The sequence below is a fragment of the Brugia malayi genome (assembly GCF_000002995.4).
Source record: "Brugia malayi strain FR3 genome assembly, contig: Bm_v4_Chr2_contig_001, whole genome shotgun sequence".
In the NCBI taxonomy this organism is placed as follows: domain Eukaryota; kingdom Metazoa; phylum Nematoda; class Chromadorea; order Rhabditida; family Onchocercidae; genus Brugia; species Brugia malayi.
This window is the reverse complement of record NW_025062476.1, coordinates 8631148-8657584: the sequence shown is the minus strand read 5'-3', so window position 1 is coordinate 8657584 and position 26437 is coordinate 8631148. Positions and strand designations below refer to the sequence as shown.

Genomic DNA, 26437 nt, shown 5'->3' with positions numbered 1-26437 from the left:
TAAAAAACAAATTATACCTTCTGGAATTTCAAAGTCGAAATGTTGTTCTGAGAATAATCGAATGGGGATAACCAAAGAGTAGAGTAGAGATATTTGAAGAACACATCGCATTCCACAAACTCAAATAACATTAACATTTTATAGCGAAATAAACAAAAGTACAGCGGAACAGATTACAAAATACAAATTTCGTTGACAAAGATATTGAAAATTTGTGGTCTGACATTTCAATGATTTAATGAAGATCTTTCTATAATCTTTCTAGACAAGACAACATATTCCTCATGTCATAATAAGTACATGCATCACCTACTGTATCATTAAGATTTTCATGTGGAGTATTTGTCACTGGAGTGACAAAATAGGAAGATGTGCCGTGAGGTTGTGAATGGACATAGTGAAGAAATTATTTATAGGAATAAATTCGAAATTTTAAAAAATAACCACAAAAAACGAAAATTTAAGAAGCCGAAGAATCTACATATATAAAAGAAAAAAGTTTTGAGAACAAAAAGTCCCGATACTAACAAATGAGTGGATGTAAAATAATTACATCCAATGAATATTGCAGAATGGCATTATTGAAAAAAATGAATTTCTGTTTAACAATGAATAATATGCAAAGAGTTGATCGCATGAAATTACTAGATTCTTATATTTGATGCAAACAGTACTCATTTACCTAAAAAATCTTTCTGGCCGACTGCTTACTGACAAGTACTACTGGGGTCTTTTATATCTAACAACCAAAATTAATAAATAAAATAATTATGTATTGAAGGATCGTAATTTTTTGATTTAATTTTCTGTTAATAACTAAAAAGTTCAGACATTAAAACTATGCTTCCATATAAATACAACTAATTCTTTTTATAGATGAATGGCCAAAAAGTGATATGCATGTAAAGGATAGAATACAGTGCATGAAGAGAGAGATTTCCGCGGATAATGGCATGCAGATGTAATCTAATCGTATGATCATGAAAGAAAACCCAGATGACGTGTCGATGAACTGTTTCGAATTATTTGGAAAATGACAAATGAAAAGGTATAATCTTAACAGAAATAAAATTACTTACCGTGGTGGGAAAGATCCACAAAATAGACAGATCCGGCGTGTTTGTCAGTACTAAAACGATGAAGATCAATCTTTTGGCAGTAGTAATAAGCGCATTTGAAGTAAAGTAATCAGTTAGCTAATAATCATCACAATGGCATAGTTGTATGTGAAATTCTAAAGTAATTTGTGATTGAGAAATCATCTAAAGAAGAAAATGGAATGAATTCGAATTTTGTTAGCTTATTGGAATTGATAAGAAATCATAAGTCATAGTTTAGCCCTTTGCCAGTCTATTAATACAAATAGAACATCAGGTGAGAGGAATTGCTTTATAAGATAGACTGATATTCACGGTAGGCGGTTAAACTGGGCGGATCCAAAATAGGTGACCATTGGGCGTGGCTCCCTGTCACAGTAGATGTCCTTTCTCTAGTTGTTAACAGAGGTCAACAATATACTTTGCATAGACGGAAGGTAGGAGAAAAAGTCTTTGCAAAGACGACCTTCGAACCGCTGCGGGAATCCATGCGGTAGGAAACACTTCCGGTACTCAGCACTTGAGAAATAGTCCTCATTATCATGGACAAAACTTATGCGAAGATATCGAATTTGCACCAAAATCGAAAAGAACCTGTTGGGTGTGAACAATACATATTACCTTAATTCATCTCCATAACATTGGATGATTTCCATTCTTTGATTATTCTGCAAATCATGAAGTTTAGTTGTTGAAATAGTTCTTGGACGACGAATAATTTGTATTAAAATTAAAACAAAATTTATCTATTTGAAAGATTAGATCCTAAGCCTAATTGCATGAAAGAACGATTATTCCCATTATTTGGAAAATAAATTTATTCATTCCCTTCTAATATTAAGGAATTTGATCGTTATTCTACCAACAACTATTGTCTTACATAATTCTCATAGTTTTTTTCACTTTCTCTCAATGAAATAAAATCACTTAGTAATTTTTGCTACATAGGTAATTTTCTCCCGTTTCAAAGAACTTCCTTTTTTTAAAAAACTTTTATCGTTACTTCGTCTAACAATACTATGTTTGAAATAACTTTTTGAAATTACTTTTACATTAAACTGATTGCCAATGAAAATCTAGAATTTTAATCTACCCAAATTTAATTATGCTCAGTCACTTGAATTCCAAACAACGATTGGTCAGCAAATGAAACTAATATGTAACATTCTAATAAATGTTCAGTCATTTATGCTATTTATTTTATGGACAAGTACAGTTCAGAAAAAAAAAAGATTATGTTTTAACTCACCTTTGAGGGGAAGGACGTACTTTAGAAGGTCTTAATTTGGGTAAGGATAATATATCGAGATGGAATGAGTTCTCAAATAATACGAAAGCATGATTATCACATGAAAAGCAATTCCGACCAAAAATGGTGCAAAAAATTAAAAAACTTCCTGCACATATTTCAGTAAAACTCAAAAGTTTAGCCATTTCTTATCTTCTTTCACTACCAAAAGTATACAGAAATCAACGTTACATCGTTTTTATCGGCCGATGTTGTTGCTGCTCGAATTGCCAATTCGTTCCAATGGTTCAACAAATCCAAGGACGAAAACTCATTTTTTTCCTTCAATATTTGTGGAATTCCTTTTCTTCCAGCAGAACATCAACATGAATAGAAATTTTCACCCATAAAAATACAGTCTCACAATTCTTTTTCCATATTTGTACGATCAGTTTTTATAGAACATTGGATGCTGATAGTAGATCTTTCTTATCAGCGGTCTATGATAAATTTAGAAGAAAGTCAAACGAAATCAAAAAATATAGCATATATGAACCCCAGAGTGGTATAGAATGTTAGACTACTGTCAATTAGTTATACTATAACGTGAAACTCTAATGATGTGATGATGAATTCTATCCTAATGGATCAAATCGAATTGATCTTTTTGTTATTGGTGCATCTCCACTTTTTGCGTGTGAATCAAAATTCGAAAAAGGAGGAGGAAAATTATTGCTGCATCAATTTATGAAAAAGCTTGTTGCTTTTTTCCTCGTCGATTTCATCTCTTTATTTGTTTCAAAAAACTAATTCAAATATTCTATGTAAACAATTTCAAGTATGGATTGAAGTATGGATTTCATATTAAGAATATAAAAGTAGGAAGAAAACAAAGTAATGGTGAAAACAAAATAAATTTATAACTTCTGATATCAGACCAGTCTTTGTTTTTGTGAACTTTAACATAGAGGATGGCATCAATGCGGCTGCGAAAATAGCAAAGTTAGCTTTTCTTTAAAAATGATTTTCAGAAGCAGGTGAAAAGCAATGACCATCAGTGTCACTTTTCCATACATCTCAATGTAAAAAAAAGTACGATTTTTTTCCATGCCATAAATTCTTTAATATTGTGGATTCATACAAATGACAATTCTCTCCCTCTCTTTCTCTCTCAAATTCAAATGAAATTTCAACTTTCTCTGTGTACAAAATGAACACAATGGGAAGCCAGAATCGTGATTCTTGATTTTTGTTCTCCATCTCCATTAAATCAGCAATTTCCAATTTTTTTTTTTTTTTAATTAGTAAAGTAATTGCTGTTAAATAGAAGGATATATGAAATGTGCGTAGACCCATTCTAACCTGAAAAGTGGGATATCGACACAGTCATATATTACTTACATTCATCATAATTGTATTATATCCTTCCACATGAACATGAGCAGTCTTCCAAGTTTCTTTAAGATGCCTTTATAACTAAGTTTAGGTAATCCGCAGATCATGCAGATAACTTTGAATAATTTCACAGTTGTTAACTACTGTTTGTATGGAATGAGTGAAGATTAGACTACAGGACGAGCTGTTTTCCTCCTTGGCTCACATAATGATTTCAGAAGTTTTTCATTTGAAGCCAGAGGTAAATTAATTAAGTGATGAAGACAGTATAGCACTTGAAAAGCAACCAGTAGTCTAGTAAGAATGACCAATGGTCAGTCAAGAATAATGTCCCATACCTTTGTGTAGTATAACATGCACGACTCATTACTAATCGACATTCGTTTGCGGCATGCCGTTCTGCAGTCAGTAAAAGGAAAGTGGCAGAGAGAGTGGGAAGGTCATACTTTCTCATTTTCGACAAGATATGTTGCATTTTGTGTGGAGAGTTTGAGAACTCTCGGTCTGTGCAAAGCAGGATGGATTCCATAAGATCAAAGTAGTATTGTGAGACAGGCTCAGCATTATTTCGCTTGCTGCTCTGCGTACACTTCCACAGTGCACGCGTTCTCGAATGTTCTTTCACTCTTTTAAATAAGCTTTCCGATCGTTTTGCCTTCTGTCTTAACTTTGCATGCTGCTTCGGTCATTTATTCAATAGTCTGCGTGATATCCTTCCGTGTCCTACACCTCTCAGTTACATTGAATGCCTTTTTTCCACATATTAAGAGGCTAACACTAATAGTAGGAGCAAACAATTTAGGTGTTAAACTCGCTTAACCTCCTGTTCCCCACTGCACATACTTCCTTAACAAATTCTGACTGGAAGTGAAGTTAAATTACAGTTATCAAATCTTGAATTCAATGGGAGATCAGTAAAAATAAAATTTAATATTGTATAGTAATCTATCACTCGTTAACTGGCACTATTGCTTTCCTATCATGGTATTGCAGAGAGCTTATCAGAATAATAGGAAAGTCAAATGCTGTTGGGTTTGATCTCGGTACTACTTACTCATGTGTTGGTGTATTTATGCATGGGAAAGTAGAAATTATAGCTAATGATCAAGGTAACTATTCTATGCATTCCGGTGACCATCTTTGTTGATGAATGATCGAAGACAGAAGTGGATGGCTTAGTAGATTGTCTCCAATACACATTGAAGTATTCTGTTCCTTATATTCATTTATAATTACAACTTTCATTTTCCGATTATTACATACATCAAATTGATGAATGATCGAAGACAGAAGTCTAGATTAAAAATAAGTTGGATGAATGATTTAAATAAAATCTAGATATCAAATTTGAATAAAATCTAGACATAAATTCTAATGTTCATATTCATCCTAATTTAGGATTTCCATCAAACTTTTTTCGCTTCAGGCAATCAAACAACCCCATCATATGTTGCATTCACTGATACCGAGCGCTTAATTGATGATGCGGCAAAAAACAAGCTGCTATGAATCCACATAACACTGCTTTTGCTATGCTGATGATTATTTTACACTCTGTCGATAGATTAGTCTCATCCAGCTCTGATTTGTGTCAGTCTCCATGTCGGAAGTGTTGAGAAATAGAGAAACCCCTTTTTGTAATATTATGATTGATGAGAGATCAATTGCGATAGATTTCCGTGCCACTAATGAATGTATGAATTTAAAGATGTAAAGCGGTTGATCGGTAGGAAATCTGGTGGTCCGGCGGTCCAGTCAGATATGAAGCATTGACCCTTTAAAGTCATCAGTGCTGATGGTGGCAAGCCAAAAGTTCAAGTAGAATACAAAGGTGAAACGAAAATATTTACACCAGAAGAAATTTCTTCCATGGTTTTGGGAAAAATGAAAGAGACAGCTGAACGATTCCTTGGACATTCTGTAAAGATAGGCTTTACTTCCGTTTTTTTTTTTTTTTTAATGGGAGAGAGCTAACCAGGGATAGACAAGAAATGCTACATACAGAATATCACAATTTATAACAAATAAGCTGGTGCTACACAGCATACCAATCATTCTGAGTTTATTATGCTGTCCTATTCACCCTGGAGTTGAGTTCAGCAAAATCAGGATTATCAACTATCTGAATTATATTGCTTTAAAAGAAAATAGAATTCTTTTAAAAGTACTGGATGATTCTCGCTTACTGATCTTCTTACCATTAAAAACGAATTAAGATTATAAAAAGCTGTTGTTCATTGCAGCGTCTAATGAGAGCATTGGAACATATATATATTCAACAAAAATATAAATTCAGATCAATCACATAATATCGCCACATATTTCCTTTTGCAGAATGCTGATACATTCACCTGATGCCATAAAAATTTATTGCAAGATTTGTTATGTTAGGAAGTACGAAAAAGATCTTACAGAAATGTCCATTATAATAATTTATGAAATGTTTGGTTTAATAAAGTTCTTACAATTGAAAGACAAGATCTCTGCGGATGATCGCAAAAAATTTAAAGACAAATGCAACGAAGTAATCAGATGGCTGGATGGTAATCAGGCTGAGAAGGACGAATTCGAACATCAACAAAAGGAGTTGGAGGCTCTTTGCAATCTAATCATTATTAGGATGTATCAGAGCGCCGATGATATGCACGGCGGTATGTGGATTCATTTTACTAGTATAAAAGTCAATTTTTACAACGCGTAATCCGTATTGAAAATTTAAATGAGAACATCATTTTCGATGTTGGACCAGTTCCAAAGTCCAAAACACTAGATATTTTGTAACTCGAGGAACTGTTTTTGTTTGAAAGCAATCTTTTAAAGACTCGAGATAAGGTTGTACGCTATTCTGTCTGATCAAAGCGATGAGGTCCTTTCAACAGCGAAAAATATTATCGATAATACTATAGCTGATAAAATCATCAGTCGATGGCATTACGAAAAAGCCGAGTCGTTAAGTAAGAATGTATGCAGTACCTACTTATATCACAAGGGTTAGTGATCCACCTGAATTAATAATCCTTGCTGTTTTCACTTCTAAAGTTTCGAGAAGGCAAAAAGCCATTAACTTTCTTGTTCATTCCAGGAATGCCAAGAAGTGTACCAGGCGACGGCTCACAAGAAAGTGGCCCAACAATCGAAGAAGTAGAATGAGATATTTGTTCTCGAAGTAGTGATTTATGAACTGCATATTAATGGAGTTGATTTTATGAATAGTTTTGATTGTTCGTAAGATCAGTAAAAATGCATAAATTCATTAAAGGATGAGAATACATGCCCAACGAGAGAAAAATTACCAGTCGAATTGCCCTTCACTGTTCCGACAACACGAATAAATACAGCTATTAGACAGTAGTGAACGGTTTACAAAGTACCATAATGTAAACAAATACAGGTGCATTTCTTCTGAGGAAGCCACAAAACAAAACAAACTTGTAACTTGAATAAAGGAGGGATGACAACTTAAAATTTTGGTATTACAAGTTTAAGAGTATGTTTTTTTGAATTGGTAAATCATACTTTGCTAATTCTTGAGTTCAATATTTTATGTTAATGAGAATAGTTGAGGAAGTAGATCGAAGAAAAAAGAGAGACAGTTTCATATTTTTCGGGTGTAATAATAATAGTCTAAAGATATTTTGGTCCATATTTTCTTGTTCTTCAGTCTATTTTGTCCTGAGCGGCCAGATTTTAATAAAAGTCAAAAGCACTCATGCAGTTGTATACTTGCCCAGTCCTAGCGCTGTAGAGTACTGGACATTCAGGTGTGCTCAACTGGGCAATCGCTGAAGGGCAATACCACTACAGCAAAGAATTACCCGTACCCTGTCAGGTGGTCAATTAGGAAATTAGTAATGCATGTGTATGACTAATCTGCGGATTACTGGCAAGAATATGAAACGGTTAAGAATATCCCTCCAAGAAATGCAAGCATCACAGAAGCAAGGGCAGCTAGGGAATGCACCAACCGAGAATCGACCCCCTCCCTCATTAGTGTTCCAGAACATTCTCTGATCTGGTCCCCTCTCACTGCAATCCTAAACGAGTTTCTAGAACATTCTGACACTTCACAATATCTCTCTCACTCCGATGCAGTCACTCTCTCATCCTAGCCCCAATCACTTATTATCTTTGATATTCTGCTAGCAGCACTCGCACACTGACTATTGGAGTACACTCTCTGCCTGTGCACTGAACATTCTGTAGTCTTCCAGAACATTCGATGTGTTCCACATATAAAGGAACTGAGCGATGGCTGCCTCGCTAGTGGTGAGTCGTCGTTGTACAGTGCTCGGTTGCGTTGTCGGTTGTTTGGGCTAGTGGAGGGGGGGGGGGGGGAAAGTAGTATGCGTGGATTGTGTGTTTGACGCTGCTCTATACGTGTGGTCTAGTTTTAGGCGTGCTCGTTGTTGATTATTGCAACGTTTCTCGAAATACAGCAAATATGTCAAAGAATGCCATTGGTATCGACCTTGGAACCACGTATTCCTGCGTGGGTGTGTTCATGCACGGCAAAGTGGAAATCATTGCTAACGATCAAGGTACAATTGTTATTGGTTTATTTTCCATGAAATTGACCGCTTTGCTCAACATCTGAAATTATAATCGAGGCCTCTTTTTTTTAACTGTTTGCCAGTAACTTATGTTTAGGATCAAATGTGATTTTTTGTGCGTGTATTGTTGCAGCAATTTTGCTCACTGAAATTTTTGCATAAGGTGAAAGGCGGTGCTGGCACCGATTTTAGCAGACCTCCAAATGGTCCACATCATTTAATGGGACGCATGTTAATGTTTTGAGCTCTGAGACATAAATAGATGAAGTTACTGATGTGACATATCAAGACGAATTTAACATTATAGTGAATTGATGGTGACTTAAGGGCAGAACCAATTTTTCATTTTGCAGTTTCCTTAGAAAGAGATGGGATATTGCAGGTAATCGTACAACACCATCGTATGTTGCATTTACCGATACTGAACGTCTTATTGGCGATGCAGCCAAAAATCAAGTTGCAATGAATCCGCACAATACTGTTTTCGGTAAATCAGAACTCTCTGTCTTTTTCGTTTCTAGTGTCGAGTGGTGTCACAGGTGTATAATACTACACTGCTGGGTATACGACTAGGGAGCTAATGTTTTTGGATAATTATGCCAACAGTCTGGACTAATTTTTTAATATCTGCTGTAATTTCAGACGCTAAACGACTGATTGGTCGTAAGTTTGATGATGGATCAGTGCAATCGGATATGAAACATTGGCCATTTAAAGTAGTGAATGCTGGTGGTGGTAAACCTAAAGTGCAGGTTGAATACAAGGGAGAGACGAAGACTTTTACTCCAGAAGAGATTTCGTCGATGGTTTTGGTTAAAATGAAGGAGACGGCGGAAGCTTTTCTGGGTCACGCGGTCAAGGATGCTGTTATTACAGTCCCCGCATACTTTAATGATTCACAACGACAAGCCACTAAAGATTCCGGTGCAATTGCTGGTCTAAATGTTCTACGTATTATCAACGAACCAACAGCAGCTGCTATTGCTTATGGTTTGGACAAGAAGGTGCTTTATATAGCGCACATTAACAGAGTTGTATACTATTGTACTCACCAGTGGGAATGTGATATTTTATGTTACAGGGCCATGGTGAACGCAACGTTCTTATCTTTGATCTTGGTGGTGGTACATTTGATGTATCTATTCTAACCATTGAGGATGGTATTTTCGAAGTCAAGTCTACAGCTGGGGATACTCATCTCGGAGGTATGTTTATCCTCCATAAAGTGACGTTTCCTCTAGTTATTTGTGCGCATGCAGTGTGTTGTAGGTTGGATTAGTTATGTAAGTAGTTATTCCTGTTAGTTGTGCGTTTGCAGGAGAAGATTTCGATAATCGCATGGTGAATCACTTTGTTGCGGAATTCAAGCGAAAGCACAAGAAGGATCTTGCGTCAAATCCTCGTGCGCTTCGTCGTTTACGTACTGCATGCGAAAGAGCAAAACGGACATTGTCTAGTTCATCTCAAGCGAGGTACATATTTTCACCTGGAATTGCCATTTTTTAGCCAGGCAGTTTTAGAAATGGGTGATGGTTTTGCATTATAAGTTTTGTCAACATTGGTGTGATGGCGCACATTTCTATTCCAGTATCGAAATTGATTCATTGTTCGAGGGAATTGATTTCTACACCAATATCACCCGTGCTCGCTTTGAGGAATTATGTGCTGATCTTTTCCGTTCAACTATGGATCCAGTTGAGAAGGCACTCCGTGATGCTAAGATGGACAAGGCCCAAGTCCATGACATTGTACTAGTAGGTGGATCAACCCGTATTCCGAAAGTGCAGAAGCTCCTATCGGATTTCTTTTCTGGCAAAGAACTGAATAAAAGCATCAATCCAGACGAAGTGAGTTGTTATTTGACTCAGTCTGTTTCCATGACATAAACAGGATCTCAGAAGTTATCGCGCACTTGAGTAATTAAAGTAGTTGTTTTTTTAATCTAGCCATTTAATTTGAAATGAGAAAAATTTGAAGGCCGTGGCGTATGGTGCAGCAGTGCAGGCAGCTATTCTTTCTGGTGATAAGTCGGAAGCCGTACAAGATTTGTTACTGCTTGACGTCGCACCGCTTTCACTTGGTATTGAAACAGCTGGGGGTGTTATGACTGCACTCATCAAGAGAAATACCACTATTCCCACGAAAACCTCCCAAACTTTCACCACATACTCCGACAACCAACCTGGTGTCCTTATTCAGGTTTGTTATTCTAATTTTTTACAAGGGCGTCCGTATGACTCTTTAAAAGAAAAAAAAATCCCAAATATATTGTTAAAAACTTATACATACAAAAGTTGAAATTCAGGTTTACGAAGGTGAACGTGCTTTGACTAAAGACAATAACTTGCTTGGTAAATTCGAGTTGTCTGGAATTCCGCCTGCTCCTCGCGGTGTGCCGCAAATTGAAGTCACGTTTGATATTGACGCCAACGGTATTCTGAATGTTTCTGCCCAGGATAAATCCACAGGCAAACAAAACAAAATTACCATTACCAATGATAAAGGACGTTTGTCAAAGGATGAGATCGAGCGGATGGTACAGGAAGCTGAGAAATACAAGGCAGATGATGAAGCACAGAAGGATCGTATTGCGGCGAAAAATGCTCTGGAATCGTACGCATTCAATATGAAACAGACGATTGAGGACGAGAAGGTAATTGGAGACATATTTTCCTAAGGTATTCTGCTTCGTGGTGTATCGTTTGAATAACGCGTTTATCATTTCCAGTTAAAAGATAAAATTTCGGAAGAGGATAAGAAAAAGATTCAAGAAAAATGTGACGAAACAGTTAGGTGGCTGGATGGAAATCAAACAGCTGAAAAAGATGAATTTGAGCATCGTCAAAAAGAATTGGAATCTGTTTGCAATCCGATTATTACAAAACTCTACCAGAGCGCTGGTGGTATGCCTGGAGGTAATGTTTTGCATAATCTGGTGGGATTTTTGTCTCACCAATGGTTCGGGTTGTTTAATTATGATGCACTATAAGCTAATGAATAGGATTTGTCTAATGACAGGAATATTTCAGGAATGCCGGGTGGTATGCCTGGTGGAGCTCCAGGTGCTGGTTCAACAGGAGGTGGACCAACAATTGAAGAAGTTGATTAGATGATTTTTATGATCGGAATTGACGATCTCATTTTCATTGCGTGATATTACCTCTCCCTCCCTGTTTTTGATGTTATGGAATTTCAAATTACTGGTTTCTTTGCAACCTCGTCTTAATAATTGAGGTGTGATTGGACTAGGCTGTATTTGGAAGTTATTTTATTGATTGTTATTGTTTCTTGACTTGGATTTCCGTACGATTTGTAATAAAGTTCGAGTATTATGGTCCTTGTGAATATTGTAGCATATCGTATGGGAAATGATACCGGGTGGAGTTCTTCATTTTTACGGTAGACCGCAGGGCCATCGGGAAGACAAGATTTCGTTGGCTGGTGGTGCCCAGCACAAAGGTGAGTACGCACTTCAGAGCAAAGGATTTTAAGGATGAAGGTTATGGTGTGTGAAGGTCTGCTCCCCAATTAGATGCCAGCCATATCATTTTTATAGTGGGTAATTATCTTTAATGCTAATAGACTTCTTGAAATACTGTTAAAATATTTTACTGTCATCTGAAAATAATAAGTGATAAGCGATAACAATAAGGATTCTAATGTGGAGTAGGAAAATTCCAGTTTTCGTAGACAACCACGCCCACAGCCTTTTCATGAAGTTTCGGGAATGCGTATTTATGAGAAACAAATTGAAACAAGGTGGAAAGCAGAAAGTGTACCAGTGGTCTTTTTAACCTCCATCAAAATACAAAAGTTATCTTTTCAACAAGGATTTCTATCAATTTTTTTTTTGTTAAGTTTTCCATCAACTGCATAAAAATGGAGCGCAATCACTCTACATATCGTCGTCATCATCATCATTCCTTCGCTGCACTGGTTTCTCCAACTTAATCAGATCATCAATACGAAGAATTGTTATGGCGGCCTCAGTCGCAAATTTCAGGCTCTTGACTTTACTCATCAGCGGTTCAAGAATGCCAGCTTCCTTGTTATCACGAATTTCTCCATTTTCCAAATCCAGACCAGCCCTAATTCAAAACAGATTGAGTTAGAGATGAAACAAGTCTGCAACCTTCACTAGACAGATTTAAAACAGATTTAAGCAAATGTTTATTAGATGAAGACCAATGAATTATTTCCAGTAAGATAAATACCATTTCAGATGAGCAAGTTCCTTCACTTGCTGTGCTTTATTGTGAAATGCTCGCAACTTAGCGACCAATTCCGTTGAATCCTTAGCAGCATTCGAGGCTAGCACTTTCGGGATAACGAGTAATGAATTAGCGAATTCAGCAACAGCAAGCTGTTCACGACTTGACTGCAAATAAATTTCACTAAAATAATTTCTTAAGCATTTTAAAGACGTAAAATATTTCAGATTTAAGTCTATATTTGTAGTATAAATGCAAAATCAAAGCAGAAAAAATAGTCCCAATTTCCAATTATAAAATGTTGATGAAATTATGCAAACTGCAAGGAAATCGAACTCACCAAAGTTGTAGCAAATGCTTCAAGATAAACATTCAGCGAAGCTTCTACCGCTCCACCACCAACAACCAATTTTTTGCTTTCAAGTACGCGTTGAACAACACAAAGCGCATCATGAACTGACCGCTCCATTTCATCAAGCATCACATCGTTTGGTCCACTAAATACAAAAGTCAGTAAGAAAGAAGCAATGGAACATCAAAAAGATCTGATTTATGGCAAAGCAGCAGTTCATTCATTTTTCTTTTCTCTTTTAATAAAATTGCAGATATGAGGAAGTTGTTGAGAAAAATCAGAGTAAATTTAAATAATTTCAATGAAGTTTACACCAGATCAACAAGAAATTTGACTAGCAATTAAGATGATGAGAAAAATAATGTTTCACCGAAGTATAATCGAGGACGAAGTACGCGCTCTCGGTCCTTTGATAAAAATAAGTTCATCATCTGAAATTCTTTCCTGAACTACTTCATCAGCTGTACCAAGCTGGGAGGATTCGAATGCTTCTGCGCCTTCCAGAGTTGCCAAAGATGACATTAACGTGGCTGAAACATGATTTTATAAAATTAAGACTTCATAAATATGTTTTCTGTATAACCAACGAATTCAATCCTTTAGAACCCATAAAATCTCCAAAGATATTCAGTGGTATTCTTTGTTAAAACAGTAATGTTTTAAGATTGCTCAAATGCTTTTCAAACATTTTACACGTTGCGAAAGATGCCTGAAATAGATGAAATCTAGAATCAGAGGAAATTTCCATTCCATTCATATATAACATTAATCAGTGAAAGTGTTTAATCAAAAATAAAATTTCCTATTTTCCTTCCCCAAAAAAATTTTAAAAAAGTATTTCAAAGTTAGACTAATAGGTTCAACGGTAATATCATATCAACCAAAAAGAAGTTAAAACAAACTGCTACCTCCTGTTGCTTTAGCAATTCGTTTCAAGTCAATCTTTTTGCATCGTCGAACTGCCATTGCACCTGCTTCCACAAACTGCTTCAAGCAGAGATCATCAATTCCACCTGTCGTCAGTACTACATTGGCTCCAGCTTTCAAAATTTTTTCAATTCTTCGTTTCGTTATTTCATATTCTCTGCAACCGAACATTTCTTAAAAAACGCAAAAACGTTGCCAGTCCTAAAGGCAGAAAAGTAGAAGTAGGTATTGCATTTGTTTCCTTTTGAATTCCACGATTTAGACTTATACAAACTTAAAAGGAACTTGTAAAAATAATCCTTGAGAATATATGCTAAAAAAATATTAGCTGTAAAAAATACAAAAAAAAAAAGAACTTACTCACGACGAAATGCTTCAAGTTTTATCGGGTCTTCAACTATCACCGATATTCCGAGATGCATTTTGACCTTCTGAAGCGAAAAGTCCAAACACGCAATCTTCGCATTTTGAATAATGCGTGGCATAGCTAAACGTTAATACATGAGAATCATAACCAAATTACTAAAAGAAATTAATCAGAGTGATGAAGTTTCTGAGCAAGAGAATGACACAAATGAAGGATAAAGCGGGAACAATTTGAAAGTAAATTTATTTGTTCCTCCAGTTTATTGTTTTGCACTATAGAATTTTTATAATGCCTAAACTGAAATAATGATAGCTGCAAAAGCTACAGTAAAAAAAAAAGACTAATAGATTGCGAGAGCCCTTTCATTTCGAAATATAAAGCAAATAACATAAAAAATTCAGAAACCTTTGTCCAAATCATATCAGATAAATCATGATGACCAAATTCTGGGAAGGGGGAGAGAGAAGCGAAGAAGAGATGGGAAAGTTAGGAACAACAGAAATATGATTAGGACCTATGACTAAGAATTGTAAATCCTCAACATGAAAATTACCTTGACTAGCAACAGTACAATTGAGCGCATAGCCCTTAATCAGAAAACTTTCACGTACTGATTTCCCATGAGCTTTCAGTATATTGACAGCCTTGACTGGGTATGTAACTTTACCCTGAACATCAGTTATCTTGATTAGTTCTGCCGCCTCAACAACCATATCAGCAAAAAAGTCAGCATCTCTGAAAAAAATACATGTTTTTCAAAATACCGAAAAAGTTATCAAAGAAATAGTTACGGGAAAATATATTCATTGTTTCCGAGAAACAGGGAGAGACGAAAAGACGGTGAAGCAATTTGATAATAAGATCTTAAATCATAAAGTGTTATCAAAATGATATATCAGGTAATTAGCGCCTTAAAAAAGGAAATAAAAATATACAGGTCAAATAACCCTGTAATATGCAGTCTTCAACCAAACCGCTTCACCTCAAATCTTTGAACAATTAAAAAAGAAAACATACGGTCCAATGACTTTTGAAGACATCGCTGTCTTCGCAGCTTCAGTAATCGAATGTCGACCCAGCTCCCGTGATCCAAATGACAAATTGTCCTGAAGAAAAAAATCATAAGCAAAGAATATTATCACGACTAATGAACACATGACTGCTGCACGTTTTTGCTCACTCATCAAACGCCCACAGCTTAAATATGAAATTTCTCTTTGCATTACCAACTACCACTAATTTTCGACCGCAGCACCTTTGTCGCTATGTGAGAGTACAGTGCTGAAATACTAACATTGATGAAAATATAAAGTGGTAGCCTAATTTTCCGAACACAAACAATTTTTGATCTCTGAACTAGTGCATAAAAGATATACGTGATTAAGATCATGAAATAAGTGAATAAATAAAAATCAGCGAATCTTTAGAATCACAGAACATCTACCTGCATGTAACGCACAGACTCTTTACAAGCTAGGCGATAACCGTTAATAACAGTCGTAGGATGAACTTGCTGCTTAACTAATTCATCAGCAGACTTGAGTAACTCTGCCGCCACAATAACTACCGATGTTGTTCCATCACCAACCTTGAATCAAACTTATTTGAAACTGCTGCGTAACACAATTCCAATTAAAAATACCCACAGAAAAATGAACTGAGAACAAAAAGAAAACAATGTGCAATCGAATACCTCCTCATCTTGTAACTGAGCCAATTCGACAAGAACCTTCGCAGCTGGATGTTCAACTTCTATTTGTTTAAGAATTGTCGCACCATCGTTTGTCACTACTGCATCCTGAAATAAAAATACAAAATGCTTCAGAAACTTCACTGTGGTGTGTTGCACGGACTCTCAAAATGTGATTCCTAATCCCATTCTCAAAACTGTTTCCCCACAAATAAATTCCTTACAAGTTTAAGTGTTGTAAGTGTATAAAAATACATACAATGCTACAATATCACTCCAATCAGAGTGCACAAATATAATTAATGTTGATGGTCATTATAATAAAAAGAAAAAATGTTTGGTTTAGACATTTGTATGTATGCAACCTACTCCGACATCATCCACAAGCATTTTGTCGAGCCCAACTGGTCCAAGTGAAGACTTGACAATATTAGCTATCGCCGATGCAGCCATAACTGAAATGGAATTAAATTGAGACTGTAAAGATTAAAATGAAGTTTCTGCCAAATTTTTTATTAAATTTAGATTTATCCAGAAGATCAAACTGCATGCATACATAATGATACATAAAGAGGTTAACACGAAAAGTTAATACCAGAATCGGAATGCATAAAATATAATAATGCAAAGGAAAACGTATTATAATACCATTTTGTGTTCTGACGGACTGACCCGAAGTACGTTTGCCCGTAACAGCAAGAAGTCTTTCGCCACCAGATGCCATCTTTCCTAAACAAACAGTATAACTCAGTAAGTCAAATGATAAATATTAATAAGGAGGAAATGTTGCCAATCCCCTACTTATACCCACTCATGTGCCCTGGCCATTACCCCGAGGACAAGGCACCACCGACCAACCCAAGACACATTAAACCAACCTTACCTCACATCCATTCCATCTGAGTGTCACATAGCATGCGATCCAACCAAGTACTCACTATGAAAAGTCTATCTTCCATCCCAGTTCGACTGTTACTGTCGGATTTGTTGGAGTAATTAATTGTTAGTTGTCTTTGCATTCTTACCTTCAGATAATATAAGCGCTATCAGTGATTGTTAATTACTCAATTCTTGTTTGCTTTCAGTTCACCCATTCTTTACTTTCGAGAGTCTTGAGATGTGACACGATGACGTTATTATTGTTTCGCATGATACCGAAACGCGATGCTCACTTGTATGGCATAGTATCCAATGATGGCGAGTTCCATAAGTTGCCGAACTGTACGGATGGGATCAGATGGGTGTTGGATGTAATGCCCTTCTCATATTGCAATTTCATTTAGTAATTTATAGCTTATCGAACGTTTTTTTTATCAAAAACTTTTAAACAGATTGAACTCGGGGACTTAAGAAAAAAAAACTTAAAATCTAAAGTCTTCACCAATACCTGAAGATAATTATGCAAAAGTGGAAATACTTCAAGTAGTTCCTAACTCTATGTGCAAAACGATTTTGAGAGTAAAAGCTTATTTTTCAGATTGGACACATTTACCAAATCTCATTAGAGTTATGAAATAATTAACAAAGAAGAATAAAATATTTATCTGCTTTGAGTAGAATTTAGCACTAATTTCAGATTTTCGGGGATTGTGTCGACACGAATATAAAATTAATTGGCTTTATCATCGGCTTTATATCATTGTTTCTCTGGCTTTTACCGATAATTCCACAGCTTTTACATAATTATCGTACCAAGCGATGCGATGGTCTTTCCATATATTTTATACTTTTTTGGTACCTATTCCAAACCAATTTGTATTGTTTATAGAAATTTAACATTCCAACTGGGCACAAATTTAACATTCCAATTGCCACATTCCAGTTTCGATTACAAGAATTCATTGATATGTTTTAGCGATTTGGTATGAATAGTTATTTGCTACAAAACAATTTTTCCATTGATTTACGTTGTTCTTTTAATTTAGTGTTTTTTACCTTATTATTTATTTATTGCAAAACTATTCGATGAATAATATAGCCTGAAGAGCCTGGGTTGACATTTTCTAGATAGGTGTTTGAATTATTTCATTTTTTAATTTTTAGGGTTGTTGGTGATTCATGCAATACTGCTGGAGCATTACTTACAGATCAACAGCCTCTCCAAAAAGTTATCGGTATTTACTACATTTTGCAGGTGTGCAACTTCATAAATTACGATGTGCTATACCTGTTCTTAAGAAATTATCGCTTTATCTTTTATTTTCATGCGTATTTTCAGGATATGGTTATTCTCAGTCAGTTTTTTTATTATAGTCACATTTATTCATATCGACTGCGAGGTATCTCTCGAATGTTTTCAATCCTTAATTTTTTTTACTTTTTCATATCTTTCACTGGATGGGATATACCGTTGAAGAGCTATTTGTCCTTTTAGAATTGCTAAAAAGCAAATTTTAGCAGGACCAGTTTCTTATTGACAGTGCAGCTTACATCACTTGCGATTAGATCGCCTTCAGTAGTTCGCTTGTGTGAAAAATTTAAACATTTTTTTTTGTTTTTTGCCTTATTTTTGTTGATATTTTTGTTGCCTATTTTATACGAAATGATTATTAGTTTCGGCACGAAGTAATCCAATAACAAGTCCAACAGCAATAGTACCTGGCATTTTTATTGGATTATTCATGAGTGGAACATTACTTTCAAATGGGTATATATCGAATAAATTTGATTTTCAAGCTTACGAAATGCCATTTGGGAGAAGAAAGTTACTTTCTGCTGAACCACTTGGTGGACCACCATTTTTTTACGGCTACTATGATTTGGTTAGTGCAATTTCATGTGCTAGCCTTCTGTTTTAAAAAGCCTGGAGTTGAAAATTTAAGGTTTATCGTTTTGCTATTGGCAAAAAAGGAGAAATTATTTATTTTTGTATAAGAAATTGCTTTGTTTTTTAGCTCGGCTATATAATTGGTTCTGTAGCTGCAACGTGTTATTTTGCCGGTCGAATTCCACAATTGCTAAAAAATTATTACCGTCAGTCTTGTGAAGGTATTATGTCATAGCAACAGTATTAATTTACCTCTCTCATGTACTTAAGTTGGATTAGCGCTAAAAACTTAAGATATGCGCTTTTTGCAAAAGGGGAGTACTCTGAATGAAGGGTTAATTAAACAGAATTTTCCAGCGATGAACATGCTGCTTTCTGATGTAAGCATTATTTCACATTTTAATCTATTGTATTGTTATTGGAAAACAGTTATATAATGGTTTCTGTGCTTTAGCAGCATAAAGCTCAACCTCTATAAATCATATAAATTAGATCTCCATATTTAGAAGTTTATTTCGAAATAGAAATTTGAGTGCAAAATAGAAGATTTGCTTTTTTAGGTCTATCGTTGATTATGTTCTACATAATTATAGCAGCAAATGCTACATATGGATTATCTGTGAGTTTTCCTCGGCCATGGTCAAGTTTCAAACATTAAATAATTAGAAGCAGAAATGCTATCATGGAAGTATTATAGTTAGTAAAGTAATACCTAAGAAATTAAAAAATTTCATTCTATTATGAATGTCGAAGACCAGTTCTCACAGTGATTTAATGGTATCACGAATTACAACTTTCCTTCAGAAGCAGAATAAGAGAGCAAGAAGCAGCATTTTATCCTTTGCTCTTTTATAGTTTAGTGTTAAGTTTTCATGAATTTTAGGTTTTATTGGAAGCAACTAATTGGCATTATATTTTGCGTCATTTACCGTGGTTGGCAGGGAGCTTAGGTTGTTGTATAATCGACATTATTGTGGTTATGCAATACTTCTATTATGTTCGGTTAAATCATCAGAAGGATGTAATGGAGCGTGAGGCATTATTGGACGATGCAGATTAATTTTATATTAATCTTATGCATATTAGTGATTCACAATCTTTAAATTCAGATGGATAATTTTACACAGAATATTGATTTTTAGAACTTTAAAAAAAAAGTACAAGAATTATAGCCATGAAACATTAAAAAAGCTTTCATCTGTTGACCAAAAAATTTTTTTTCTGAAAATTCCCTTGTTTTAATTTTCATACGTTTACATTAAGAAATATCCGGCTACAGAATGCAATCCAATGTAATCGTGATATTTCCTATTTTTGACTCTTGCTTGTTGTGGATCGGTAACCAGCTTTATTTTTCTGTTACATACTTTTGTATATAATCGACAGACCTTAAATCCGAATCTTAAATTTTAATTTTGAATGGCTTTAGATATTATTGTTATGAATAATGGGTGAGCTTCAACTTACTTTAGATAAAAAAATCTATTGCAATCGTATTTTTCTAATATTCTGCAGCGCTTTATCGCTTTTTTATGGTTGGTTTTTCCCTTATTATTCAGAAGCCGGAAGGAATAGGGGATGCTTAAATAATGATTCTATTACAGACTTTCTTTACTCCCACATTTTTGATATTCCTCATAATTTCCTGAGAAGAGCTGGACTCGTAGTTAGTCAGACTTTGTTGTGAAGCCAAAGATTGGGATGAAATAATTCCGAATTTTTGATGCTGATACCCACCATCGACTTTTTTTCCGAATGACTAAATATGTCTCAGGAGATGCAACCGTTCCACATGAGTTGTAATTTTAAATTACTACATAATTATGCAGTATTTCCTAATTTCCATTGGAAAACAGTACATACCTACAGACTATAAAGGTTTCTGATTGGATATGCAGGATGTTGTGATCGGTATGTTAAGTTGCGGATTGTAGTCATTGCTGCCCCTATGAATACTTGAATATTAGCAAGAAGGTTCTGAAGTACTCACGAAAAGATGGAAAATGCATGCGTTGACAAATTCGTTTGCTGATGACAAGTATTCCCACATGTACAGGTCATACCGAAAACTGTTAGTTCAGTAGTGTTTAAATGATTCAAGGAAGTAAATGTATTCTCTGCGATGTTTTTAATCACTTCGCTCATCATCACTCAGTGAAGAAACTTTGGCAGGATGCAGTGCAGGAAAGAGGAAGCATCGTGCAATGCGACTACAGATGTCAGCAATGAGTACTTCTGATCTAATGTTACAAATACTTGAAGTGGGAAGATATTGTTGCATAGTGGCAAGTTTGATGGCCCAGAATAGTGAGGGATGGTGGGGTGAGCACATTTCGGTTTTTCTTCATATGGGTAGGTTGATGTGGTGTTGTGGACGGGGGAGTGAGTATGGTCAGTGCGTGTTGATGAGTGTGGATGTGACTTTAGACTGAAAGGTGGGGGAGAGCTGTTTGTAGATGCAAAGTGGTGCACTGGAATGAGGATGGGACAGAATGTGGAGAATTTTAAATGATTTGGTATTTTAAATATTCTGTAAATTAGTGCTATTTGGGTTTCTTTTAGTTTCTGTATACTGATTAATCAGTTTTGTTCGAAATATGGGGGATGTTCCGCAATGCGTATTATATGAACATGCTGTCGGATATGTATTATTCCGTGTTGCGGAATTTGAAGATATTGGAACGAGTATTCCTCAGGTTCTCATTTCTGTTTCCAAATGAAATTTTTATGCTTTTGGTAATCCTTTTTCAATTTTAGTATTCTTTTTATTCTGTTTGCCAATATAGAACAACACTTTAGGTGGAAGAGTGTATCGCTGATTTACAGCGGTTTCGTTCAATTGTTAAAGTAGGAGCTTTCGAGCCTTTTAAAAATACTGAGTCTGCACTGGAAAACTGTAATAGCTTATCGGAAGGTAACTTATCTTTCTCCGACATACATGTTGTAATTTTAGTTTTTTTTTAAATTGTTTTGTTGATTTCCTTCTTGATTAATATTTTTATTTTTAAACTTGTAATTAGACACAAAATGTTAAAATGCTATTAGAGTTGCAGAAAAAGCATATGTAACATCTTTTTTAGGTCACTTGCATCCAGATTTACTTAATTTTCTGGAAGCAAATTTGCCAAGGAAAAAAAAGAAGGTGGTTACACTTGCTGTTGGTGATTCGAGATTGGCTAGTGCCATAAGCGAACAAATTACTGGCATAAAGTGTCAAATTTCTGGAGTCGTGCCAGAACTTATGCGTGGTATACGCATACATTTCGAACATCTTGTCAAAGACTTACCTCATCATTCGCTTTCAAAGGCTCAGCTTTCACTCGGTCATGGTTATTCGCGGAAAAAGGTATGCATTAACGTATATTGTTTAATTTATTTTTGGGTTCAAAAGGAATATCTCCATTTAATACTGGTTTCGTATTGCGCTGCAGATTCAAGAGGAACTATGGATTTTGATATTTAATGTTTTGAAGGTTAAATTCGATGTGCATCGAGTGGACAATATGGTTATCCAATCAATTGCACTATTGGATCAACTTGATAAGGATATTAATCTTTTCGGGATGAGGATTCGGGAGTGGTGAGTCCAGTGAAGGATTGTTTTTTGTGAAGTACTTGTAAGGCATTGAAATAATGAAATATTTAAAGTTTTCTAGGTATTCATATCATTTTCCCGAGCTTTTTAAATTGGTTCCTGATCAGTTAAATTATGTGAAATGTGCATCCATTATAATGGACCGAAAGAATCTTGATGATGAGGTGGTCGGGAAACTGAACGGTTGGTGTTTATGGTTTATTCTTATTTCTGAACTTAAAGCTGTCCAGACAACAGTGTAAGCGCTATATTGTCAGTATTTTACTTCTTGTGTTCGGTTATATTCATTCATGTTTTCAAATTCGAATCTCTCAATTGACCACCACCAATTTATTGTCATTAAAAAAAACTAAGGATTACCAATATAAATGACTCAAAATTATTTTGAGTACTGCTGGAAAAAAAACTCGAGATTTTTCACATTTTTTAGTGAGAAATCTCGAGTTACGACAAGGTATGCATTTCTTAGATCTCCAAACAGTAGATATGTGTTTTGAAATAAGTCTTGAATTTAGTGTTTAGTTTTGTGGTAAATATCTGGAGCTCATTCACATGGAAATTTAACATCACTGTCCGAATTGTAATAGCTTGAACTTAGTGTAGCTTTAGGAGAAATGACAGCATTCAATCTCATAACATGGAAGTCTTCAAAGAAGCTTGGATTTTATAAGCAGTATTGTAGGAAGGTCTTTGCATTTTTCAATTTTTCAGAAGTTTTGGAAGATAATGATAAAGTAGTAGAAATAGTGGAAGCTGCACGAACATCGATGGGAATGGATATTTCTGATCTTGATTTATTTAATGTTCTTCGTTTTGCAAAGCGTGTTGATGAACTAACAGTTTATCGTCAGGAACTTCACATATATGTCAAAGAGCGTATGCATTCATGCGCGCCATCACTTTCAGCATTAATTGGGGAACAGGTAATGAAATTTGGCGATTAATTTTACTTTAGGTGAGGGAGGATTGCATATCGCTGAAAAAAAAAAAAAAAAAACAAAAAATAAGCATTGATTCTATTTTTTCAGAATTATGGAACATAATCAATTTTTAAATTTCGAGACCAACGTTTTAAATTTCTGATCATTTGAGTTACCCTTTTTTTTTTCTTGCTTTAATAGGTATTTCTCAGGTCGGTGCCCGTCTGATTTCGCATGCAGGAAGTTTAACAAATTTAGCGAAATATCCAGCATCAACTGTGCAAATACTTGGAGCAGAAAAAGCGCTTTTTCGTGCACTAAAAACTAGATGTATGTTCCTTTTATTCAGCTGCAGTGATTGACTGTGCATTTTTAAAATATCCATGGTTCGCCATTACTGCATAGTTCTATGTTTTTGTTTCCTTTTAAAAATCTGATTATATATATGTTGCAGCAAATACACCAAAATATGGTCTCCTTTTTCACTCTTCTTTTATTGGTCGTGCATCTGCCAAAAACAAGGGTCGCATATCACGTTTTCTTGCAAATAAATGCACAGTGGCTTCTCGTATTGACTGTTTCTCTGATGTACCAGTGGCTACATATGGTGAACATCTCAAACAGCAGGTTTGATACGGCGATGATAGTGATGATAATTGTATTTTAAAGATTTGAAACTGTAACTTTTTGTTTAGCGTAATAGTTTTATGGGCGGTTTGTTTAGATACTACCTAGCATTTCTTTGTGTTATTTGTTTCATTTTCTTTAGGTAGAAGATCGTTTGAAATTTCTGGAAAGTGGTATAATTCCAAAAAAGAATCTGGATGTAATGAAAGAAGCGATTGAAGAAGCAGCTACTGTAAAAGTAAAGGTAGGGCCATGTGCATTTGCTGGTAAAAAGGTGTTGCTCAGAAAAGCCGTCGAAGCAGGTTTTCTTGCAGTTGACTTGTAAGAATTTATTTCTGCTTTATAGATTTTGAAAAAGAGAAAGAAGGAAGCGAAAAGGGCTAAAAGAGCAGCTGAGCAACAAGAAGATTTTGATACTACCCAAGGGTCGAAACCAGATGCTGATACAATGAAAATAGAGGATGAAATTGTTAAGGAGGTATGGAGGCATTGTTGTCCTAAGTTTTTTTGATTTTTTGTCTGATTTCTCAAGCAGAATTACAAGTTCTTAGTTTTCAATGACTGATGTTTTGAAATTTGTTTGTGTAGAATATTTGAAAGAAGATTGGTTTTAATTCTTTTCGGTAGAATATTCAAATTGAAATTAGCTGTTTATTACAAGAAAGTAGTTATTAATATATATAACATACTTGTACGTTATGTTAAACAGCTGCAATGCCTCCAGAAGACCAAGAGGCCGAAGTTGGTGTTACATGAAGAAGGCATGGAAGATGGACAAAAGACAAATAATGATGAAAGCGTCATAAATAATGGGCACAAGAAGAAAAAGAAAAGAGAAAGTTCAGACGTAAGGGATGAGTCCAGACACAGGGAAGAAAGCGGTAGTTACTTTTATCTTATTTAAATTTTCTAAATCAATTTTATGATTGTTAATGAATTATGTGGATGCTTTTTATTGTTTACCAGTGCTACAATAGAAGTAATATAAGTTGGTTTTTTAGATGAATAATAAGTAGCCTCCACCACTGCTGCTAATAGTAATAGTAGTGAAATTAATCAAATGCAATATGTGAAGTTAAAGTAATCATACCTTATTATAGTATCATCATTTAGCACAGATAAGGTTTTATATGGTCTTAGGAATCTGTGTTTTATATACTGATTCTGTGGAAAGGAACTATATATTTAGGAGTAATGAATGGAGAAAGCAGTTCAAAGAAAAAGAAGAAACTAATGAAGAAAAATGATTCAGAAACAACAGAAAGTGGTGATAATTTGCTTGAATGTTCTAAGGGTGCACTTCTAATTTTAAATGAGGGAGGGGATCACAAAAAGAAGAAGAAATATTTGATGGAGCAAATGGAATAATATTGTGAATGTACTGGTCTCTTTTTATGTGTTACTTGTTAAATTTTTTCTTTCGACGTTAATCTTTTTTTTTTTTTTTTTTTTTTTTTTTTTTTTTTTTTTTTTTTTTTGGAGCTTTGAAGTTGTTTATTTGGATTTTAGAAGCACAGATGTGTAAAACCTATGAATAGCTACAAGGGTTTGCTATGGACTGCTTGTTTGGAAGTTTTAATTCATTCCCGCACAGTTGATTTACTGGTGGCAAGTTAGATTTTCAGTGTATGGTTTTCCGAAATTAATATCTAAGAGAATACTGTTTCAACTTGAAAAACTGGTCTGAAATTTAAAAATAATATCTTGTTCAAAAGTTATGTATTTTGTACTTTTCATTTGAGGATCAGGAAGTAAATTTGTTGAAGTTTGTTTGTTGACACTCTATTCATTTTCGTATTTGTGAAGAAAATAGGATGTTATTTAAATTTAACTTAGTGTGACTTAAAGGTTGTAAGGTATTGACTTTGTGCTGTCTCGGGTTTGTCAAAAAAGTCCATTGGTTAGCCGGCCAGATTTGGATGAAACAACTAAATGTAATTTAAAGACACTTAAATTTCATTTTTCCAATAGCTGTTTTTTTCAGTTGTGCATACCAGCAAGTGTTAAGGCTTGACCACAACTAGTTGTAAGGGGGAATTGGGACTTTATACATTTTCATAAAATAAAATAGCTAGGATGGGGAAAATATTGTGCCCAGGCAAATGTTTTCCTGGAATGATAACAAATGGGAAATTGAGTCAATGATCACTGGGACTGAACATCAGTCCTTTTTAATTCCAGAATCGGGTCTGTTAATTCCGATAAGGATAAAACAGACGCTAACAGTATTGGTGGGGATGATATGTTTGCATCTTTTGCAGGTGTTTACCTAATCTGGCAATGTGTGATCTCATTTGGTGCATTGCTTCGCTGCACTGCTTAAGACTATGAATCTTAATTATATCACGTTGGAGATTTATTGGATCCTATTAATGCTTTGATGTAGTATTCTATGAAATGCACATTGGGCTAGATGAGATGTGAATTTATTAATGATAATCTATTCAATACGCTGATTGTTTTCTGGCCCGATATGAGTGTTCTGTTATTGCTCCATTAACTTCCCAAAAACTTTTAAACTATTTCTATGCTTCATCCATTGCCAAGTAAGCTATTGTTGTTGGGAATTTTATAATGACGCCAACGCCTCTCCCGGTCAGACGATGGCTTTGAAGCCCATTGTGGAACTCTGATAGTAGTCGCTTTCTCTATAGCCACTTCTGGGGCTCATATGCGAAGGATCGATACTGCAATGGCTTCTGATATTCCGT

General features: G+C 35.0%; 7 protein-coding genes across 10 annotated transcripts in view; 5 read left to right on the top strand and 2 right to left on the bottom strand.

Annotated features, from left to right (window-relative positions):
• Bm7425 (Uncharacterized protein) overlaps positions 1–111 on the bottom strand; it is a gene marked incomplete at both ends in the record, with an annotated part of 31394 nt that extends 31283 nt beyond the window's left edge. For both annotated transcript variants that reach the window (XM_043078946.1, XM_043078947.1), the window contains one exon: positions 18–111. In XM_043078946.1, the coding sequence (XP_042934880.1) occupies positions 18–111 (94 nt within the window). The remainder of the gene's footprint in view (positions 1–17) is intronic.
• Positions 112–5225: 5114 nt separating this feature from the next.
• On the top strand, positions 5226–5493 carry Bm10066 (Uncharacterized protein; the record flags this gene model as incomplete). Its single annotated transcript, XM_043078945.1, has 2 exons — positions 5226–5310; positions 5429–5493. The coding sequence occupies 2 exons, from the start codon at positions 5226–5228 to the stop codon at positions 5491–5493; spliced, it is 150 nt and encodes a 49-aa protein (XP_042934879.1).
• A 667-nt stretch (positions 5494–6160) lies between these two features.
• On the top strand, positions 6161–6870 carry Bm17522 (Uncharacterized protein; the record flags this gene model as incomplete). The annotated part of the gene is made up of 3 exons (XM_001900161.2): positions 6161–6371; positions 6627–6710; positions 6803–6870. 3 exons carry the CDS (start codon positions 6161–6163, stop codon positions 6868–6870), a joined length of 363 nt encoding a protein of 120 aa, XP_001900196.2.
• A 1291-nt stretch (positions 6871–8161) lies between these two features.
• Bma-hsp-1 (Uncharacterized protein) lies at positions 8162–11379 on the top strand (the record flags this gene model as incomplete). The annotated part of the gene is made up of 10 exons (XM_001900162.2): positions 8162–8258; positions 8653–8757; positions 8913–9274; positions 9352–9475; positions 9589–9742; positions 9859–10117; positions 10248–10469; positions 10576–10923; positions 10999–11185; positions 11300–11379. 10 exons carry the CDS (start codon positions 8162–8164, stop codon positions 11377–11379), a joined length of 1938 nt encoding a protein of 645 aa, XP_001900197.2.
• Positions 11380–12165: 786 nt separating this feature from the next.
• Bma-cct-1 (Uncharacterized protein) lies at positions 12166–16541 on the bottom strand (the record flags this gene model as incomplete). 2 transcript variants are annotated; one of them, XM_001900163.2, is made up of 12 exons in its annotated part: positions 12166–12358; positions 12485–12648; positions 12822–12978; positions 13204–13363; positions 13742–13917; positions 14121–14247; positions 14681–14862; positions 15145–15233; positions 15572–15715; positions 15821–15925; positions 16187–16272; positions 16466–16541. In XM_001900163.2, the coding sequence occupies 12 exons, from the start codon at positions 16539–16541 to the stop codon at positions 12166–12168; spliced, it is 1659 nt and encodes a 552-aa protein (XP_001900198.1). The 2 variants fall into 2 exon arrangements, with proteins under 2 accessions (XP_001900198.1, XP_042934878.1); XM_043078944.1 differs by lacking the exons at positions 15572–15715; positions 15821–15925; positions 16187–16272; positions 16466–16541 and having other exon boundaries at positions 15145–15167.
• Positions 16542–16965: 424 nt separating this feature from the next.
• Bma-laat-1 (Uncharacterized protein) lies at positions 16966–19644 on the top strand (the record flags this gene model as incomplete). Its single annotated transcript, XM_001900164.2, has 8 exons — positions 16966–17067; positions 17394–17551; positions 17861–17951; positions 18036–18096; positions 18371–18579; positions 18712–18805; positions 19145–19203; positions 19468–19644. The coding sequence occupies 8 exons, from the start codon at positions 16966–16968 to the stop codon at positions 19642–19644; spliced, it is 951 nt and encodes a 316-aa protein (XP_001900199.2).
• A 1537-nt stretch (positions 19645–21181) lies between these two features.
• On the top strand, positions 21182–25094 carry Bma-nol-56 (Uncharacterized protein; the record flags this gene model as incomplete). Of its 2 annotated transcripts, none has more annotated exons than XM_043078942.1 (12): positions 21182–21280; positions 21384–21498; positions 21665–21930; positions 22058–22164; positions 22241–22362; positions 22891–23102; positions 23312–23429; positions 23554–23726; positions 23869–23970; positions 24073–24204; positions 24451–24607; positions 24916–25094. In XM_043078942.1, the coding sequence occupies 12 exons, from the start codon at positions 21182–21184 to the stop codon at positions 25092–25094; spliced, it is 1782 nt and encodes a 593-aa protein (XP_042934876.1). The 2 variants fall into 2 exon arrangements, with proteins under 2 accessions (XP_042934876.1, XP_042934877.1); XM_043078943.1 differs by having other exon boundaries at positions 24436–24607.
• Positions 25095–26437: the final 1343 nt, after the last annotated feature.